Source organism: Colobus angolensis, unplaced genomic scaffold, assembly GCF_000951035.1.
Source record: "Colobus angolensis palliatus isolate OR3802 unplaced genomic scaffold, Cang.pa_1.0 Scaffold137, whole genome shotgun sequence".
Lineage (NCBI taxonomy): Eukaryota > Metazoa > Chordata > Mammalia > Primates > Cercopithecidae > Colobus > Colobus angolensis.
The window spans coordinates 4688414-4711394 of NW_012114455.1; the positions used below are offsets into that span (position 1 = coordinate 4688414).

General features: G+C 37.1%; 1 protein-coding gene across 1 annotated transcript in view; it reads right to left on the reverse strand.

Moving 5' to 3' along the window:
• Positions 1-22981, reverse strand: part of ARHGAP32 (Rho GTPase activating protein 32) — a 217265-nt gene that overhangs the window by 80440 nt on the left and 113844 nt on the right. The window contains exons 6-9 of the mRNA XM_011934672.1: positions 21648-21785; positions 19658-19750; positions 18716-18838; positions 17089-17166 (exon numbers count right to left, since the gene is read on the reverse strand). Coding sequence (XP_011790062.1) covers positions 17089-17166; positions 18716-18838; positions 19658-19750; positions 21648-21785 — 432 coding nt within the window. The remainder of the gene's footprint in view (positions 1-17088; positions 17167-18715; positions 18839-19657; positions 19751-21647; positions 21786-22981) is intronic.

Here is a 22981-nt window from a genome sequence, read left to right on the forward strand (position 1 = left end):
TCTTTTGGCAAAAAAAAAAAAAAAAAGTTTTCCATCACTTCCTCACAAAGACTGAACAAAGAAAGCTTAATGTACTTCTCAGGGAACTATATTACATACATTAGTTACATATTCACCTTTTAAATTCATCACAGTGGATTAGGTTTAGGTATACAGGGAAATGCTACTGCATACTATAAAGAGGTAGATCTACAGGAGGCTCACCTAATACCTAACTCCAATCCCTGCCCTCTTGTTTTACTTTATCATAAGTGTAATATCACTAACTACTAGCTAAACTATACAGTTTCTCAGACTCCCTATATTCAGGTGAAGCCACGACACATGTAAACACAGCTCTGCTACCATCCTGTCTCCTCCGCTGTGCTGTGAGCATGTGAGCACAGGTGTCATGACTAGATCTGTGGTGGTCTTCACTTGACCATAAGTGAAAGGCTGACAGAATCATTAAGATGCTGACTTAGCACTAGACATCCACCATCTTTTCTGCTCAGTTTTTTGTTTCTTGAAGCCAAAATCACTCCTAACCATCAAGGAGGCTTTAAAAGAGTCAGTTTTATGAATTTGTGAAAGGCAAACAGATTCTATTTTACCATCACAAAATTTTCATATTAAAAAATGGTGTTCTGTTGAAAATATTACACACAAGAATGGAACTAATCTTAAAAGTATAGTTAGTGAACATTTACACTTTTCTGATGAATACTTCACCTAAGATTTCACCAAATAGTAACCACTTTGATAAAATGTCAAACAGTAAAAAGTGACTGGAACTCTGGAAATATGATCTATTACCTATGTCATCTTGTTTTGTGTATTATTCTTTCTGCAGCTGTGGCAATTTCTGAAGCTTTAATGTACATGGCTGGAAAGGGAGAGCAGAACTGGGTATGTTGGCAGGGGTCAAAATGAGATTCAGCTCTAGGAACAGAATGGAAGATGGAGAAAAAGCCAGGGCCCATGATGGTAAAGAAGTAGGTAATAAAAACATAGTAATAGAAGGAAAAGAACAATGTAGAGACAAGGCTGGAAGAGGTTAGGAATGGTCTTGAAGAGAAGAGACCTTCCTGTTGACAGTTTTCACTCAAGTCTTTGAGGTAAAGTGAAAAGCCACCAGACATGCTAATATATCCCATGGTGTGCTGATAAATGTTTAACAACTAGTTCTCCATGGAGGAAAGGCCTTGATTTCCAGTGTTTTCCAGTGCTCACAGTATAAATACTCCCATCGTGGCTGGTTTCAAGCTACCAACTCGATACAACTGAACACAAAATTGGGAAGAGAAGCAAAAGAGCACTCAGTTATATAGTATTGATAGCATACAGATAGAGCAGCTGGAAAGGTCTTCAAGAGCATAAACGGTAAAATAATTACAAAAATGTTTGATTATTACCTTTGTTTTTACTACAACTCATTTCATTGTAAATGCACATATCTTAATTTTTTAATAATGGCTGTTTTTAACAATTGTCCTACAAAATTTCACAGTTGGCTCCAGCTGACCACTGATGTATATCCATACACTCCGTCCTGCGCCTATCCACCTCTAACAGCTCCTGGTAATCCGTTTCTGGTAGCTTAGCAAGCACATGGCTCACCCTCTGACTCTAGGAGAACCAGGACAGATGTAAAGGGAATGAACTGTAATCTGGTTCTTCTGATCTCCTTCTACCTTGGGGGATACTCAAACCAAAAAGAAAACTTGGTTGGGCTTCCAAAGTGAGTGTGTGTCCTGAAAAATACTTTGGTGTAACTTAAAGGGAATATGAGAAAAGAAACTACTGCAATAAAATAAGCCTGGAGCTTTGGAAACAGTAGCATTAACAACAGAACCTAATCCTAACTATAGTCTCTTTGAGGCAATCAACAAAAACCTAAAAAGGAATTCAACATAACGATCATGTGCTTATTGCTGACTTAAAAAAAAAACTCTCTTCTATTGGTTTATTTATTTAATTTATGGCTAGTGAAACTTTAGCACTGTTGGCATAGCCACACACTTTTTTAATTAAACTTAGTAGAAGCACTGCTCACTCCTAAAAATATACCACAGATTTTTCCATTGGAATTATTTGGCCTCAGAGTGTTAAAACTCCAGTTTTTCATTTTCTGACTACAACTTCCTATCCTCTCAGGTCTCTAGTGTTGATATTCTATAACAACGAAAGTTCAAACAGAGACATCCTATCCCTTTCATATTTCCCCCCTAAGGTACTTATCCCCCCAATTCCAGGTTTTTTGTTTTGTTTGTTTGCTATCCAATATGGATCCTGTGATTAAGCATTTGTTTTAAATCAGTACCCTTAATTTCCTTGCAATATTAACTTTCTGCCAAACCAATTCAGCAAACCACCACAACTAAATTAATACAGTACCATATTTGCATGTCTATGTACTGCCGCAGAAAAAAAAAGTCACATCACTAAGGAGATTTGAACCAATACAAATTCATAGTATATTGTCTGGAAATGCTAATTATTTTCTCCCCACTCCCGAAACATGCTTAAAGAACCTAATCTTCTTTACAGTCTCTGCCCAGTCTGACTCCCACGGCCTGCTAACACCATCCCAGCACAGCTGATCAAATAGACGGTAAGTCAATGAGTCAATTAGTTTGTCTGCTATAATTTTGAAACTAGTTGCCAATCTTTAATTATCTCCATTGAATTGTTAGAATTAGGAAATATTTTTCCAAACAAAGAAGAGAAGAGACAAAGAAATAACAATTGCTACACACCAAAGGAAGCAAAAACCAGAAATAAGTTCCTCAGGTCCTTACTTTTTAGTTCTGGTTCCATTTACTTATTGCCTAGTAATTCTTGCGTTGGGCTCTTTGAGATATTCCTACCAATCCCCCCACCTCCCACTCTCCTTGCATGTCCCCCCAAAAGCACAACACTGCTTCTGGTTTCTTTGCCTTGTTTACACTGTCTCCTTCAATGTTAACTCCCTAATTTCCATTTAAATAAAAAATTACTCTTGGCCGGGCGCGGTGGCTCAAGCCTGTAATCCCAGCACTTTGGGAGGCCGAGACGGGCGGATCACAAGGTCAGGAGATCGAGACCATCCTGGCCAACATGGTGAAACCCCGTCTCTACTAAAAAATACAAAAAACTAGCCGGGCAAGGTGGCGGGCGCCTGTAGTCCCAGCTACTCGGGAGGCTGAGGCAGGAGAATGGCATGAACCCGGGAGGCGGAGCTTGCAGTGAGCTGCGATCCAGTCACTGCACTCCAGCCCGGGCGACAGAGCAAGACTCAGTCTCAAAAAAAAAAAAAAAAAAAAAAAAATTACTCTTGCAGCCGGCTATGCAGGTTTGAGAGTCAAAAACACAGCTAAAGATCAGGGTATAAATCTGAGAGCTGGGCATAAATATGGTTTTTAAAGTTGAGAAAGTAAGATAGCAAAGGACAAAAAGCGTAGAATAAGAAGGCAGTCCAACTCCAAACGTCAAGAGGTCTTGTACAGCAGGGTGTCCTGGTAAAGGAGACTGTGTCAAGTCAGGTAAGAGAAAAGTGTTGGGAAAAAGCAAATCGGATGCTAATGACAGTTTAAGTAAGGAGTAGTAAAGTATTTTTTTTTTTTTCATTAAGCCAAACAGAGACCACTAGTGATAAAAGAGAAGAATGAAAGGGTGAAGGGTTTAAGAATATATTTGTGATAGGTGAATGTAATCATGGCTCTAGAATCTGCAATGGAAAAGGAGGATAGTGAAGGCAGGACGTAATTGATGGGCAAAAACTGGGAGGAACAGTGGAATGATAATATTAAGCATAATATTGAGTACTGAAGATAATTGTTTATTGTACAGCAAGTAGCTGAGGGGATTGAATTTCTTTTCCCAGTTGCCATAATACAGTATCAAATAAGACAAACTAGATAACAGCTGCTTTAAAGTTTTAATTAATTTGTAATACCTTTCAGCCCTGGAAGGAGTAAGAAAAGGATAGAGTAGGCATTGTAAGTGGAAAGACACATAGATAAAAAGACACAAGAGTGAAAAGAGCAACTTGTGTACTAAGGGGAGAAATAACAGTTACATCTGGCAGAACATCCAGTTTTTAAAATAGAGCAGTGCAAAGTAAAACTGGTAAATAAGAATAAACTCGGAGATGCTGGATGATCTTATATCGTGACAAGAGTTTTAAGTTCCTTCTGTAGGAAATAAAAGTGACAAATTCGGAGCAGAAAAAGCACAGGAATAGGCATGTTCTAAAAGGAAAAGTATTAGCACTGTATACCTTTCAAGGTGTAAGGAAGGGAGGAAGATAAGAAGCAGTACACCACTTTAGGAATTTGCAAAAATAGGCTAGGAAAGAGAATAAAACCTGCAGTGTATGACAACAGCATGAGGAAGGAAGGAGAGTATATGAATGTAAACAACACAGAGGTAGAAGAAACAGACATGATCAACTGGATTGGATGCATGAACAACATGAAGTCAAGAATGCTCCTGCAGTTCTTCCTTCCACCTTACCTGAGTATGTTAACCCAAAGTAAACTGCACATATTTAAAATGCACATTTTGATAAAACACCCATGAAACTATTACCACAATCAAGATTATAATATATTCATCAACTCCAAAAGTTTCCTTGTATCTCTTTGTAATCCTTCCTTCCCCCTACCCTCCCATCCCTGCTCCTTAGGCAACTACTCATCTACTTTTTATCACTATATATTACTTTCCATTTTCTGTAATTTTACGTAAATGAAGTCTTATATAATATACTCTTTTTTTGTCTGCCTTCTTTCATGCAGCATATTTTTGAGGATCACCCTTGTTGCTGTATTTATCAACTGTCTATTCCTTTCATTGCTAAGTAATATTCTATTGTATGGACACCACCACTTGTCAGTCTGCTGCTGACAGATATTAGGGTTGTTTCCAGTTTCAAACTATTACATATAAAGATGCTACGAACATTCACGTATGAGTTTCTATATGGACCCAGGCTTTTTTTTCTCTAAACAGTTAGATCATGTAGTAAGTGTACAGTAATTCCTCCCTTAATGTCATTGACAGGTTCTTGGAAACTGTTAACTGACTTACTCTGTGCTGTGGGAACTTAATTCTTATTTATATCATTTAACCTATGATAAAATTGGTTTCATTAGACAGTATGTCATTTTGCTTAATGTTGCAGTTTCCAAGAACCAACTGACAACATTAAGTGATGACTCACTGAGTGTTTAACTTCAGAAACTGCTAAACTGTTTTCAAATTAGTTGTGGCATCTTACATTCCCACCAGCACTGTATGAGAATCTCAGTATCTCCACATCCTTGCAATTTTAATAAGTATGAGTCAATACCTCATTGTTGTTTTAACTTACATTTCTCTAATGACTATTGATGCTGGATATCTATTTATGTATTAATTTGCATTCATATATCCTTTTGGTGATATCTGTTCCAACCTTTGCCTATTTTTTAAATTGAATTGCTTTCTTCTCTAATTTTGAGAGTTTTTGTTTTTTAAAAAATAGCATCTCAATATGTTGCCCAGGCTGGCCTCAAATTCATGGGCTCAAGCAATCCTCCTGCCTCAGCCTCCTAAGTAGCTGGGACTACAGACACATGCTACTGAGCTTGACCAGTGAGAGTTCTTTGTATGTTCTGATGCAAGTCCTTTATCAGATATAATCACTGCAAATATTTTCTCCCAGTCTGTGATTTGTCTTTTTGTACTAGTAAATATGTCTTTCAAAGAGCAGAAGTTTTTTTAAAAAAACTAATTTTTTTATTATACTTTAAGTTCTGGGATACATGTGCAGAACATGCATGTTTGTTACATAGGTATACATGTGCCATGGTGGTTTGCTGCACACATCAACTAGTCATCTACATTAGGTATTTCTCCTGATGCTATCTGTTCCCCAGTCCCCCACCCCCAAACAGGCACATGTATGATGTTCCCCTCCCTGGGTCCATGTGTTCTCATTGTTCAACTCCTACTTATGAGTGAGAACACGAGGTGTTTGGTTTTCTGTTCCTGTGTTAGTTTGCTGAGAATGATGGTTTCCAGTGTCATCCATGTCCCTGCAAAGGACATGAACTCATCCTTTTTTATGGCTGTATAGTATTCCATGGTGTATATGTGCCACATTTTCTTTATTCAGTCTATCATTGATGGACATTTGGGTTGGTTCCAAGTCTTTGCTATCGTGAACAATGCTGCAATAAACATATGTGTGCATATGTCTTTACAGTAGAATAATTTATAATCCTTTGGGTATATACCCAGTAATGGGATGGCTGGGTCAAATGGTATTTCTGGTTCTAGATCCTTGAGGAATCGCCACACTGTCTTCCACAATGGTTGAACTAGTTTACACACCCACCAACAGTGTAAAAGCGTTTCTATTTCTCCACATCCTCTCCAGCATCTGTTGTCTCCAGACTTTTTAATAATCGCCATTCTAACTGGTGTGAGATGGTATCTCATTGTGGTTTTGATTTGCATTTCTCTGATGGTGAGGGATGATGAGCATTTTTTCATGTGTCTGTTGGCTGCATAAATGTCTTCTTTTGAGAAGTGTCTGTTCATATCCTTTGCCCACTTTTTGATGGGGTTGTTTTTTTTTCTTGTAAATTTAAGAGCAGAAGTTTTGAATTTTGATGAAATTATTTTTATGAATTGTTCTTCTGAAGTCACATTGAAGAAATATTTGCCTAATCCAAAGTCACAAAAGTTTTCTCCTATGTTGTCTTTTTGAAGTTGTATAGTTTATACTTTATAAACATTTAGGTATATGAGCCGGGTGACGTGGCTCACGCCTGTAATCCCAGCACTCTGGGAGGCCGAGGCAGGCAGATCATAAGGTCAGAAGATCGAGACCATCCTGGCCAACATGGTGAAACCCTGTCTCTACTAAAAATACACAAAGTAGCTGGCTGTGGTTGCCTGCGCTTGTAGTCCCAACCACTTGGGAACCTGAAGTGAGAGAATCTCTTAAGCCCAGGAGGCGAAGGTTGCAGTGAGCCGAGATTGGGCCATTGCATTCCAGCCTGGTCACAGAGCAAGACTCTGTCTCAAAAAAAAAAAAGAGAGAGACAGAGAGAGAGAGAGAGAGACATCTTCGCCTAATCCAAAGCCACAAGAGTTTTCTCCTACGTTTTCTTCTTGAAGTTGTATAGTTTATACTTCACAAACATCTAGGTATAATATCCATTTTGAGTTAATTTTTGCAGATGGTAAAAGAAACAAAGTTTATGTTGGAGACATATGGATATCCAAGTGTTCCACTGCCATCTGTAAAACAGACTATATCTCTTCACTGAATTGACTTTTGAACTTCACTGAAAATCAGTTGTCCATGTGTACAACTGTATGTATGTATTTCAGGACTGTTTATTCTTTCCCACTGATCTACTTATCTGTCTTTCCACCAATACCACACTCTCTTGAAACTGCAGCTTTGTAGTAAATCTTCAGTTAGTGTTAGTTCTCCAACTCTGTTCTTTTCCAAATTTGTTTTGGCTATTATATTCCAGGTCCTTTGTATTTCTATTTGAATTGTTTAATTTGCTTGTATATTTCTACACAAGAGCCTGCCTGAGATTTTGATTTAGATCAATTTGGGAAGAAATGTCATCTTGAAAAATGTATAGTCTTCCAACCCATAAACACAGTATATCTCTCCATTTGTTTGGATCTTCTTTAATGTCTCTGAGCAATGTTCTGTAGTTTTCAGTATATAGCTCTGTCATATCCTTTTTTCAGATACAGTCCTAAGTATTTCCTGTTTTTAGTACTATTATGCATGGGTTTTATATATTTTCTGACTGAAGTGAATGCTGCGAGTCTGTGGACTACATTTAGGATAACGAGGTCTTCACATAGTTGTCCCAAGTATTTATATTTAAAAACATACTGTGTATTTTAAATACACAAATGGCTTTCCTTTTATTTCTCCTTTATATCTGAAAATTTATGCTGGCTTTTGTCAAAGTGTACATTAATGGAGATAGTTATATAATTTGTACATTCCATTTTAGAATGACAAGAAAAGATTTTAGAAAATACTTGTCATAAAGAGAGGGTGTAGGGTTTAATAAGATTAAGAACTACTGCCACAGCCATACTGTCAAGAATTTCCATAAAATTGAGTATTTAAGCATCAGCTGGTAAAACATATTCTGATGCTATAAATTAACAAAAAGCTATCAAGTAGGAAATTTATCTCCAACATCAATAGTATCTAATGGCACTAAAAAGAAAAAACAGCAACAAATAAAACATAAATTAAGAAAATGTATATATTTCTATGTTCCAAAAGGAAAAGAAATGCAAAATTAAAAGTCATCATGCTTGTATTCTGGTCCTGGCTATACCATGTACTTACTGTCTTTGTGAAACAGAAAAATTTATCTAAATTTCTTTGTCTCCAGATTTCTACCATTTTAAAATGACAGTTTAGAACCAGATGGTCCACTATCATCTTCCACTGAACAAAAATCTATGATTCATACAAGTAAATAAGCGGAGCCACTATTATTCATTAAATTACTACCATGATCTGTTCTTTGCCTAAAATGTATCGGCTTCAATAGAAACTCTGCAATATACAGTGTAATGACAATGGGCTAGTTGTTTAACCCGTTGTGCTTTAGTTTCTTCATCTAAAATGAGATCATTATAGCACCTTCACAGAGTTGTGGAATTAAAGGTTAGTGGTGAGCACTTCGAAAAGCACACTTAAGTACTAAAGAAATGTCAGCAATTTCTTTCATTTGCTTTATCACATAATTCCCCTTCTCTTGAAATTATGTCACATTACAGATGAAAATTTACAGTATGATATGATTTCCCATTACTTAACTGGAGAGTAAACATTTTGCTCTATTTGATTCTGAGTAATGAAAAGATGCAGCTTTGGATTCTAGGGTGTTACATGAATAGGATGGTTTTTACATAAACAAGCAGAGAAATAAGCAAATCCATTAAACTACTATACAAGATAAGGTTTCTGAATATCTGCCCTGTGAAATAAAGATGATTTCTCTAAAACTAACTTACTTGGAGCCACATTATACTCTTGAGGTAAAAAAACTGTGTTGTCCAAGAATTGCTTCTCTGATATTTGTGCACGAAAACTCACAATATTTGGGGATAACTATGAAAAACAAAATAGGTGATCCTTGATCAACTAATGGAAAACCAAGAGAACATGGGGTAGGTATATAAAATTCCGTCGCTCTCTAAATGAGATTCTAGCCATTAGATTAACTGTGTCCCAGATGTGCTTTACAGAAGATTTTCTGAGGGGAGGGAGAAACAAAACACAGTTTCTAAATTGTGCTTGACTGCTCCCTTTATCCTCACACAAGATAAACAATGGGAGCCAAGATCAGCAGTTCTCATGTTTTGTGCATAATCATCATCTGAAAAACTTGTTAAAATTCAGACTCCTGACCCCATCCCCTGAGATTCTGATGATCAATATCCATTTTTATCACATTTCTCAGGTCATTCAGATACCAGTGGCTCCTAGATAAAACTCTGAGAGACACTGCACATAACAAACAATCCTAAAATATGATAACATGTTGTATTTGTGTAATGCCTTTACCCAAAAAAAAGGGCTCTCTGAGGCATCACCTCACATTTCTAACAATCATTTACAGACAAGAACACAAATCTAATAATAATGCCAGTTAGTTTAAAAACAAAGAAAAACGGGAAGAGTTTTTACTTTTACTTTCTGAAGTATATGATGAAACACCTCAGAAAACAAAGATGAGAGATTCAATATACTCCTTAGGTGACAAATAAAAAACACAGAGATCAGAATTTCAAATTACTGTAGTTAATATAATTTCACACTTCCTACTCTCATAAGTTTAAGAAAAGAAAGAGAGTCACAGTATAATTTAAACACATGGATGAACTTATCCTTCTGTTCCCACGGCTAAATTATGGTCTGAGCTAGTATAATACTTGGAATAGAAATTGGCAAAATGCAGGTGACTGGCAGAATTTACCTGCAGCACACATGGACAAAAATAGTCTTGTATCCTACCCCACAACTACTGAAACAACATTTAGGGGCTTACGTCCTGGGATTTGATGTTGAAACACAGCCTCCTTTAAACATTCAAGTTTAAGAGTCAGTGGCAAAGGGAGAATAAAAAGAAATACTGGTAACAAAATGAAGAGAGCAGAAGAGCACCCTTCAGTACATTTGGTAAACACTATTCCTCAAACTAACTTTATTTGTTGGACCTATTAGAATGGCTATTTTTTTTAACTGGCAATTATTAAATGCTGGTGAGGAGGTGGAACAGCAGAAACTCTCATTCACTGCTGGTAAGAATGCAAAATGATACAGGCACTTTGGCAGACAGTGTTGTTTGTGGCTTCTCACCAAATTCAACATACTCTTACCATATGATCTAGCAATGATATTCCCTGGTATTTACTCAAAAGACTTGAAAACTTACGTTCCACACAAAAACCTGCACACAGATGTTTATAGCAGTTTCATTCATAACTGCTAAAAACATGAAAGCAACCAAGAGGTCCTTCAATACTTGAATATATAAACAAACTGTGGCACATCCATGACACTGAATATTAGATAGTGATTTAAAAAGAAGCTATCAAGCCAGAGAAAGACACAGAGGAACCTCAAATGCATACCACTAAGTAAAAGAAGCCAGTCTGAAAAGGCTAAATACTATATGATTCTAACAATAGGGATATTTTGGAAAAGACATGATCACAGGCTGTGAGGAAAGTATAAACAGGAGAAGCACAGGAGATTTTTAGGCCAAAAAAACTATTCAGTATGAAACTATAATGGTGGATACATGCTATTATGCATTTGTCAAAACCCAGAGAAGGCACACCAAGAAGTGAAGTCTAATATAAACGATGGACTTTAGTGAATAATAGTTATCAATATTGGGTTGTTAATTGTAACAAAAAGCAAGCCCCAGAACTGTTGCAACAGTTGCAAGGTATGATTTAAGACTGTATTTTTATCTGTGTGATTCTGGCCCTGGTGCTCCTTAAGACCACTCTTATAGAAACACTGCTTAAGTCAGTGCTGTAGGTAAACTCAGCTAATCAGCTGATGGTTGGTAAAGATTAGCATTTTGCTGATTCTATTCAATGTACTGTAAAGCAAATGTGAATAACAGGAGAAGGTATAGGGGAGGGAAGTGGGCAGAGGTATTACATGAAACTCTGAACTATCTGCTCAATTATTCTGTAAATCTGTAACTACACAAAAATCAAGTCTATTGATTATTATTTTTATTTTTGACAAGGTCCGGCTCTTGGCTCACTGCAACCTCCACCTGCCAGGCTCAGGTGGGGTCCTCCTACCTCAGCCTCCCAAGTAGCTTAGACTACAGACATGCATCACTGTGCCCAGGTAAGTTTCACCATGTTAGCCAGGCTGGTCTCAAATTCCTGGGCTCAAGCGATCTTCCCACTTTGGCCTCCGAAAGTGCTAGGATTACATGTATGAGGAACCACACCCAGCTCTATTTTTTAAATAATATGAAAATCACAGTACAGCAACTATATAGCACCAGTTCACAGCAATATTAAGGAAGGATCTCTGCACAGAGACTCGTGCCTTGTCATGCCCTGACAGCCGGCCAGAAAGGAGAACACACACACACAACATGACCTTGACAAAAGAAAAGTGGAGTCCAGATAACATGCCATGAACACATTGAACTGAGCAGAGCTGCAAGTGCAGACACACGGGGCCTGGGTATCAACAACGAGCTTCAGAAAGCTTTGCAGCAGCGCTCAAGCGGGTGACACCTCAGCTCACTCGGCCTCCATCGTAGGAAGCAGTAGTCCGCATCCTTGCTCCTCTTCCCTTTCTCTCCTGAGAGAGGCCTGCACTAAATCATCTCAATCCCTAGGAAAACCACTGGTGACAGCCAACACCAAGACGAGGCCCTTGTCTCCTTTACACTGCTAGGGAAGACACTGCCACCTCTGTGACACACAGCCTCCTCTGTGTTCTGCAGCCAGAGCCCAGTTTACAAGGTTCACATGTAACCAAAGCCAGGCGAGCTGGCGGACCGAGGTTCATGCTGTTCCCCGCCTGGCCTGTGCACCTGCTCCTGCTGACAGAAACATCAGTGGGTCATGTGGACATTCTCTCAGAAGAAGACGCATGCAACACTGTGCTCCAGTGTAACCTCCTCTAGGAAGCCCTCCTGCACCTTCCAGGGAGTTCTGGTGAGCCCTGAACTCCCTACTCATCACAGAGACCCCAAGGAGAGTATTGAGGTCTGCTAGTCCTCCATGTCCTGCCTGCCCTGAGCCTGGAACCAGCCTGGCTCAGGTAGGGACCTGTTCCCCACCAAGTCTATGTAACAGAGTCCCTGAGGTGCCTTCAGGCCAGCCCTAAAGGTGGCCCAACCGACTTCTCCATTCAGGACTGGCTGACATCTATTATGGGCTAAAAATTGCGCCCCCTCCCCCAAAATTCATAATGTTGAATTCCTAACCCCCAGGAACTCAGGATGTGACCACAGTCATCCCTCAGCATACCTGGGGGGGACCGGTTCCAGAACCCCCTCATAGAGCCAAATCCACACATACTCAAATCCCACGTCATATTCCAAAAGCCTGTATATGAGAGTTTTGCATCCCACAAATACTGTATTTTCAATAGTGTTTGTTTAAAAAAAAAAAAAAAATCCATGTATAAGTAGACCCACAAAGGTCAGACACATGTTGTTCAAGGATCAACTGCATATTTAGAGATGGGAACTTTTAAAGAGGTAATTAGGTTAAACGAGGTGGCCCCTAATCTAATCTGACTGATGTCCTTACAAGAAGAGGAGATTAGGACACAGACAAACACAGAAAGGAAAGGCCATGTGAGGACACACCAAGAAAGTGACCATCTGTGAGCCAAGGAGAGAAGCCTTTTGAAAAAAACTAAACCTCTGGTACCTTAACTTCTAGCTTCCAGAACTGTAGGAAAATATATTTGCTATTAATATTTAAGTCACCCAGTCTGTGGTATTTTATTATGGTAGCCCTAGCAAATGAACACAGTATCTAACAGACCAATTAAGGAATGAATAAACCCTAGAAACAGCTCCCACTGACAAAAGTATCAGTGGGTCACCTGTTATGCCCAATAACAGAAAAAAAATACACACACACACACATATAACACTGTATATATATCATATACAATCACATATATATGATTATTTGCCTTCTGAAATTATATCCCCCATCCACATCAGAATATATGAAAGTACCAAGAATTCAGACATAATTTATATTAGAGAAATTTCAAAACTCCAGATACTATCCTTCTAAAAGGTGTCACAGAAAAAATCTCCTTATAAAGAACATGTTTCTCTATTAACTTTAGACTGTTGGCTGGCTTTTTAAAATTAAAATTTTAAAATAGCTTTTGATATACCTACTACACAAAGTGAGGTCCACTAGTAAGCTAAACTCATGGTTTTCACCCCTACTGAGGCCCCTCGGGGCTGTTGCAGAAGGCCTGAAGGAGGCCAGTCAGGCAGGCTGCATGGGGATAAGGCCCAGCGTTTCTGACTTGAACCCATCAGGGTAGCTCTTTTCTCACATTGAGGTTCTGCGCACGATTCTATTTGATTAATAATCCCACTGGATTAAAATAAAAAGTCTAAACACCACCGAACTAAGCTATCATTTCAGTTAAACTTGAAAATTAGGATGTGGAAATATGTCTGATTTACAGTTACCATGATTGTCTTCCTCTCTCAACAGAGTCTCTCCCAGAAGGGGCACACGCTTACAATTTAAAAATACCTAACAAAGGTAGGGGACGTCATGAACAGTCTGAAGAGTTTTTCCCCAGCATACAATTGATCAATCATCACATAAAAACATAACACCCAGTAACAGCAATGTTTCCACCAGTAATCATACATGCTTTGCAGTCCGTAGTTGGCTCATCTTTACACTATACTTCTCGCTGGTTGAGCAGGAAAGATGTTCCTTTCTATACAGTAGAAAACCGATGTGAAGAACGTTAATAATCTGAGAGTGAATGTAGAAATCATGCTTAGTGTTCTTCAGGCAATGAGATGGAGCAGACTTAGATCTGAGTCCTTACTCCCTTCACTTACTGACTTAGCATCCTGACTACTTATTAAACATCTCAAAAACTGTTTTCTCCCCATAAAAAGGGAGGAGAGTAACTACCTAGAAGCTTTGTGAAATTAAAGAAAACACTGCATGTAAAGTACTGAGCTATACTTTGCAGGTAACAGTGGCTCAACATGTCTCCCCTTTCACACCTTTCCCTGCAATTAACCATGTGTGCTCTTAGAAATGGACTACTTGTGTAGAAACAGCAAGGAATGCCGAACTGTGGATTCCTGCCTTAAAACACTGATTTCCTTTTTTTTTTTCTTGAGACGGAGTCTTGCTCTGTCACCCAGGCTGGAGTGCAGTGGTGCAATCTTGGCCCACTGTAATCTCCACCTCCCAGGTTCTAAGAGATTCTCCTGCCTCAGTCTCCCGAGTAGCTGGGATTACAGACATGCGCCACCAAGCCCAGCTAATTTTTGTATTTTTAGTAGAGACGGGGTTTCATCATGTTGGCCAGGCTTGTCTTGAACTCCTCACCCTGTGATCTACCTACCTCGGCCTCCCAAAGTACTGGGATTACAAGTGTGAGCCACTGCCCCCAGCCTGAACTTCTTTTTTAAAAAAGTTTGACAGTAACACTTAAAGACTTGCTCCTGGCTACACAGGCACCCCACATCAATGCCTCTTCTCACAGGTACACTCCCACATGATCGATGGAGATAAGATTGCCTTTCTAAGACCAATCAAGATGAAAAATAGCATTCCTATAGGAAAGATTTTTCATTATCAGTTACAAATCAGTCTTTGAAGTTAGAAATTTCATTTATGTTTTCAATAATTTGTTTTGGCAATAAACTAATTTTTAACTAGTTTTAGACTAGTTAATTTATACTCACTTTGAAAAAGAATTAGTTTGTTTAGGCAATAAACTAACTGTGTGCGTCTCAACAACACTTTGGAGTATAAAGCTATACACTTAGCACAGAATCAGTACTCAATAAATATTTGTTACATAAACGAAGGGAAGACAATCATAGAATTTAAATGTTGAGAAGGAATAGAGAGATTGTAAATGAAACCCTCTGATTTTAAGAAGAAACTGAAGTCCAAACAAAGCAAATGACTTCCCTAAGGTGAAATAGATAGATAGATATAGATATAAGAAAGTTATTAGCAACATTAAGACCACAACATATTATTTTAAAGCCAAATTAATCTTTTGATCATCTTTGAGACCCTTAAGTCTATTGTTCATTTCCACTAACATGAAGAACTGACCCCTTAATAGGAAAAAGATAACTGTAGTCTTCTATTTAGTTTTTAGTTTTATATTTAATCAAAAGCACTTATTATTCATAGCTGTTAAGAAATTGGAGCACAGATGGAGGAGGATCCCAAAAGCACAAACAAGAAGAATTGTAGGGTAATGTGATAGGGTTTTTCTGGTCTTAACAACCAAATTAAATTACTGTAGATGCTTTCATACTAGGGAAAGCAATAGATAAACTTATAAAATCAAAACCAGAATTCTTTAAATTTAAAAATCAACACTTATTGATAAAAAAAAAAATCCATCAGACCTGGTCTAACTAAGTACGTTCTATTTTTATTCTCACATATTTAATCTTCAAGATAGCCACGTGAGGCAAACAATAGTCCCATAATCCCCATTTTACAAATAAGGAAACTGAGACACAGAGAATTAAATAATTTGCCTGAGATAACACAGGATGAAAACCCAGACAATCTGGAGCCAGAGCCCACACTCTTATCTACCATTTTAAAATGTTTTAAATTGCATTACTATGTTTTAATACAATATATTTTATTGTAAAGCTAATGATTCATTTTTATTTAATATGTAGTTAGAACTCAAAGTACTTATACAATGCTTATCAAATTTCTAACAATATAGCATGAGCACTTTATGTAGTATTTAGTAACACTTGTGTAAGTAGACCACAAAAAGCCACAGGCTATATATTAAGGATACAACTTTAAGGCATTTTCAGAGACTCCTCATAAAAATCAGTTGCTAAGTCAGTCTAATAGATGCCATTATCAGGTCCCAAACTGTTTAGCCATAAAGTAGTCCCTCCTTATCTGCGGGAAATACGTTCCAAGACCACTCAGTGAATGCCTGAAATCATAGATGGTAGCAAAACCTAGGATACTTTTTCTACACATGCACACGTGTGATAAAGTTTAATTTATAAACAAGGCACAGTAAGAGATTCATTACAATAACCAATAATTGAGTAAAACAATTAAGTCAAATAAGGGTTACTTGAACACAGCACCTCAATACCTCAACAGTCAACCTGAGGGCTACGGAATGACTAGTGGGGCAGGAAACATCTACAGTGTGGACATGCTGGACCAAGGGATGATTCACGTCCTGGGTGGGACAGGGAGAGATTTTATCACACTACTCACAACAGCATGCAGTTTAAAGCTGATGATTTACTTTTGGAATTATCCATTTAATGTTTTCGAACCTTGGTTAACCTCAGGTAACTGAAACCATGGAAAGGGAAACCGCAGATAAGAGACTACTGAATATAGAAAAAGAAATGAGATTGCTTTAGATTCTGTTGTTGTTCTGTAATTAAAAGTAAGTTTACATAACAGTTACATTACCTTTTTATAGAAAAATATTAATCAAACTGACTTAATTCCAGAAAGGAAACATATATGAATCATGATTAAAAATCTGTATTAAAAGCAAGGTCACTCCCCAGGCCTTGTAACCGAAAAGTGGCCATCAGGTCTGAGACTCTATTCATATTTTGGCTACACCACCATTTAAAGATGAAGGAGATAAGAAACAACCAAAATAGTAATTAGAAAAGGAAATCTAAATCTATTATCATTACCATCTGCAGTTTCTATCGTTGCAGATAAAATTTCTGATGACAAAGTCCATTACCAGTACATGTAAACAAAAGTATTACTGAAACATAAAGAAAACTTTTCTTTGAATTTTCCCACACCTAATTTGTTGTTGCCTACCTGGAATCCATGCTTGCCTCTCCACCATGTGCTTAACACTTTCGGAGGCATGTCAATAACGGAAACAATGTCTCCCACCTAGGAGAATCAAAATTTTAAGCAAAATGGTTTTAGTTAAAATTTAAACCAATTGTTATACCTAGAATTTAAATCTGAACTGTATGAAAAAGTAAATTACTATTCACGCTTTGGCCACTAATTTCCCTAATTTCCAAAGAAAGTACCACTTCCTTTTAAAAACAATTTAATTATATTATGATTTGTGAAAGAGAGGTCTACAAAAAGTTAAGCAGCACAAAGACTGTGATTCAACTAACACATGTGCAGTAACTTCAGAAAGCCAGATTAATAGCATAAGATTTTTAAATGTTAGGCATCACACCATTATCATCACTTCTGTTAAAATATTGTTACTGCTGTCACTGAGAGTGATCAGATTCACTTATAAAAGATAATTTTAAATATTCATGCTTAGAAACAATAACAGATTCCCTTAATATTACATTTAGTGAGTGCTTACCCTGTGCCAGGCACTGTACTGAGCTCTTGACATATCTTATTTAATCATATAGAAAAGGGCCTAAGATGGGTTATGCTTAGTAAGTATAAAATTTGATGACAACTACACTTCTTTCAATAGATAGTAAAATATAATTATATCCACTAAAGAGCTAACTTTCTTCACTGTAAAAGAAAAACTAGTGAGTTTATATAAACTCATATAAAATCATAAATATAAAAATTACAATAGTTTTTAATAAGATAGTCAACAGAAGTTATACTCTTCAATCAAAAGAAATGTTGACATCTATGATAAAACATAGTTAAGAACTTCAGAGCAATGTTACTAACATATACTATAGAGCTTTAGGAATTTTTCTTTTGTATATTCACAACTGATCTTTCAAATCACGTATAAGCCATTTCGTAAAGCCATATATGCTGACATCATCATTCCAAGACCTACATTTCTTTCTGTACAGAACCTAAAAGTTTGAAAACAGTTCAGATTCTATGCAGTAAAAAGTTATATTGTTAGTTCTTAAATTTAATTAACTGTCAGCAATATTTTCCTCATTAGCCAATATATATTTTTAGAGGAAAAAATTTAATTCCCCTCCTTTTTTATCTGACAGCAAGATGTGTTCATTTCACCTTTTATCTGTTCTTTAACTCAATCTTTCAACAATATATAAAAAAAAGTATCACTGGGTATTGTTTTTAGGTACAAAAACACAAAAAGACAGACCTTGCTTTCAAGAAGCTCACTGAGACAAAAAAATCATGATTAAATGTAATAAGTGATGTGTCAGCAATAAGCCATGAGCACAGTTCAGAATGACATTCAATTCAGGTTTTTGGGAGGTATGTATTTGCATGGAGTGAGGGGAGGGAGATCAGGAATGACTTCGCAGACAAAAGAGGAGACATTTAACCTCAGTTTTCAAGGATGAGTACTGTCATTTAATCAAAAATAGAAGATATTACAGGCTGAAAGATAAAGAACTATGGAAAAATCTGGTGCTTTTCATTTTTTTTTAAATTAAGGAAATGGTTAAGAACAGTCAAAGATGAGGCCAGAAAGGCAGCAGGAACCAAATAACAAACAACCTCTTCAGCTATTTACCTCTAAGGTCAGTTCGTCAGGGGCTCGAGCAGTGTACCTCTTGATAACATGGGCAGCACCAACAGCAGGAGTGTTGATGGACGACTCCTCATGAACCAAAAGGTGATTTCCCTTATTATCAATCTATCACAAAGAAAATGTACTCTAAGATAAAGACACTGGACTTGAAAATGCTTCTTTAACTATCTATAGGAGAAATTCATTTTAATTTAGAGATACAATAACCCAAAGAGTCTTAAAAAAAAAACCCTACCATTTACTGGGTAGTTAAAATATGCTAGTCACTGTGTTGTGCCTATAATATACATGGTTTAATTTAATCTTCACAACTCTAAAAAATACTTATCATCATTTAAAGATGAGGATGCTAAAGATGAAAGAGGCTATGTAATTTACAAGAGATTCAATAGTTTTTCCAAGATCTCAATGCAGGTTGGCCCATAGTTCTATATTCTTTCCACTTTCCATCTTGCATTCCCAATTTCCAGTGGGAGGAGAAAACAATATAACTCTACATATGCAAATTAAGAATAAATATGTAATCTATTTACTGAATAATGTTTCACTCAACAGTTACTCTTAAAGAGGACCCTTTAAGAAGTTGTCCCTTGCTCATAAATAACTGAAAAATATTTTCAATTACTAAGTCAACTAAAAAAAAGTACACCTTACTGAATATACACATTAGTATATTAAACACCAAAATAACAGGTATCATTGATATTCATAAAATATATTAAGATTAGTTTCCAAGATTATCAAAGAAAGATTTGAGATGAAAAAATATTTCCTATATCACGTATCTATCCTCCCAGACGATGAGAATATACTCCATTTCGTTGATTCCTGAAGCTCAACAGATATCAAAATTATGTTAATATCAAATTTCTTAAGTAGATAATTTAAATATACATTTTTCACGAAAAGTGAATTAGGAAATACCTCCATCCAGGTAAGGGCGGGCCCACAGTTGATCTTGTTGCCAGCGATAGCTGAAAGGCGTGACAGGTAAGCCATAAGCATCTGAGTGACCGACTGAAAAGAAAAAGATTCAGTGTTAACTCTGAGGAAAGATACTATGCTCTCTAGCAGAGAAAACTGATGGTTTCTGGAAGAAAAAAATCTATAGATCTTTAGGCATTTTAATAGTTACAGAGGATTCTTCACAGAAACTTACCAGTAGCACTATGGGCACTTACATAGCAACTCAGCCCCTGTCTCATGCAGAGCTTCAACTTCTAGCCCCTTATCAGCGATCAAACTATTCCATGGTTTCTAATTTCATCACTTTCTATTTTTGTACTGAATATGCAAAAAGATAACTATAGCAGATCCACATTTGGCTTTTCTGCCTAGATTTCCCCTACTACTCGGAAACCCTTTTCCCCAAGACCCACTGTCATCTTCCATGCACGTGGCTGTGGCAGGAGCAGCCATGTTCATACGTGATCCTACAGTTTTCCCCTACTCCTTAGAAACGCTTTTGCCCAAGACCCACTGTAATCTTACATGCACACGGCTGTGGCAGGAACAGCCATGTTCATACGTGATCCTACACCATGGTTCAGCTGACTGGTCCGGGAATATGCCCCAATATTAGTTGGACCAATCAAGAGTCAATCCAGGAATTAGGACACAGATTCTAGCTCAGTCTGGCTGCTCCCTTAAAAGGGGATAAAAACCTGGGACCTCTTGGTGGTGGCCATGTTTTAGGATAATCTGAGAGAAAAAAATGAAACAGGAAAAAAATGAAATGAAGCAGAAATGAGAAATGCAGATAAAGGGACTTTTAGATTTTCTATGGTACAAAGAGATCCGTGTTTTAAGACACTCCTGAGACCCTGCTGCAGTGTCCGTTATATTTTAACACTTAACGAACCCACTAAATCTCAGAACGTTGATTTATTTAGATCTGGTGGGGGGAGTGGTTTACAACAGTTTTTCATTATTTCCTTGCATCCACTCTCTCCTCCTATAACTCCCCTCAGCAGAAACCGCTCTGGACCTATTCTCCATGACTCCCAACTGTTCTCTCACAACTTGTTAACTTTCTGTCCCTTCCAGGGGTGTATTCTTATTAGAAATGACTTGGCTTGATCATCCAACTCCCTGACTTTCTCTTCAGCTGGGTACGTTCTGCATGGAGTTCAGTCATTCAGGTTTGCTCTTATTAAAATTAATGTAAATGATCCTATATTCGTTTACAACATCTCTGATTTTATTTATTTAAATCCATTTCATGGATGTGACGGCTTCATTTTCTCTCAGAGGACAGTAATCATCCTTCGAGAAGCCTTGTTTGTGCCTCTCGGTTATTTTATTTCTTCAGTTTCTATGTGTAAACTTTCTAGTCTCTATGCTTTGCAGTCATGCTGCACTTACATGTTTAGGCTATATTTACTCGTCCCCATAAACCTCATCCCATCTACTTTTAAAGATTCCTCACAATTTTTGATTCCCTGATGGTACTTTTGGTTTAATGATGTTATAAAGAACCTCTGTTTAGAAATCTTTTATGTTTTTACTAGACATTTTTTGCAGGGGTAAAGGTAGGTGCATACACCCAGCATGCTGTCATAAACTACTCAAACAACACTGTTTTAATATGGATTTCTTTGATCATGAAAGGTAACATTTTTCCATATTTTTGCTTTCATTTTTATGTGCTCTCTGGAGAATAACTGCTTATACATATTGCTTGTTTATATATTATGAGTTGTTTTCCCTTATAAAATTATGCACTGAGCCTACTCTAATTCTAAACATTATATTTAACATTACTAACTTTTCAGTTATGAAACAGGCAAGTAGTCCCAGGAGTCATCCTGGCTGTTCAATATAAGCTTTTGTTTAGTATACAGACAAAAATTTCTGCAAACTCATATATAGTGATTACCTCTGTACTAAATGTACTAAAGTACTAAATGCTTACCTCTGGACTGTCCTTCAGGGTGTCAGAACGGGGAAGCTCTGAGAGCTGGGAAAATCTTCGGTCATAAATACATAGATGAAGATGTTTATCAAGTACCCGAAAATCTTCATAACTTCTTTTAACAATCCAACTTTTTCCCTATTGGTAGAAAAAAGAAACTCATATAATTCATCTCTATTGGGAAATACTTAAGAATCAGGCCTTATTCTATAACGTAATTTTATTCATGAGATTTTATATTTTCTAATGAGAAGTTTCTATTAACTTGATAGTTAATAGCTAAAACTGCGAAACACTCTAATGAGTTATATTACATTAAAAGGCCAATAATGGAAAATAAGATAGAACTCCCCACCAAACCCCTTCTTACTGCTGGTCAAAATCCACTGCCTCACTTTCAGAACAATAACTGCTAAATGGTTAAGATAATGTGTGATCTTAAATCTGCCAAAAAGAAAAAAAAAAAAAAACACTAAATAACTTTGGGTAGGAGAGTATTAACCAAAATTAAAGAAAAATAAAATCAGGTTTTTGATTTGTTACTACCAACATTTTCTGTGGCTGAGATCGGAAATATACTCAAAAACCAAAACTAATGAAGTCTTCCTCTATAAACACTTGATACTCACATAGCATCTAGAAACCTCAGCGCTCCCTGCCTCTCAGGGCTTCTTCCTTTCTTTGCCCAATCTCACAAGCTCATTTTTAAAAATCACACTTCAAAAGAATACTTACTAGATACTAGCTTCTAATAATCTTCTCTTGAATCTATCACTTCTTGTTCAGTCCCACAGCCCAAGCTTCAGTAAGGACCATCACCATTTCTTACTTGAAATATTGCTAATATGCTTTGCCTTTGAACTCCTCCCCTGCACCCCCAACTACAAAATACAGAGTTTGTCAGCTCACACTGCAACAAGAAGTCCTTCAAAAGCTCCTGTGGTGAGTAATGATGAGCACATCCCAACTGTATAGCATGTAGTTTTGCAATTTAATCTAATTTTACGCAGTCTTTCAGCTCATACAAAAATCTGGAGAATCTGAAAGACAAAGCCTTCAGAGTAACCAGTTCCTCCATCTGCCCCAGACAACTGGAGCGGAAACAGAGGGTATCACCTCATGAGAGGGTGCTGATTTCTAATCACAAGTGTATCAAAAACTAACGTGATAAACTTGCATAATCCTACTCTGGACTGTAATCCTCCATGACATAGACAAAAAGCCATTACCAGCTCCCTCTTTCAGAGCATTCTAAGAATGAAATAATAGATGTGGCTGAGACTTCTACACTTGACCTTGGCTGAAAGGCAGAGAAGCAATGTGACTGAGACTTC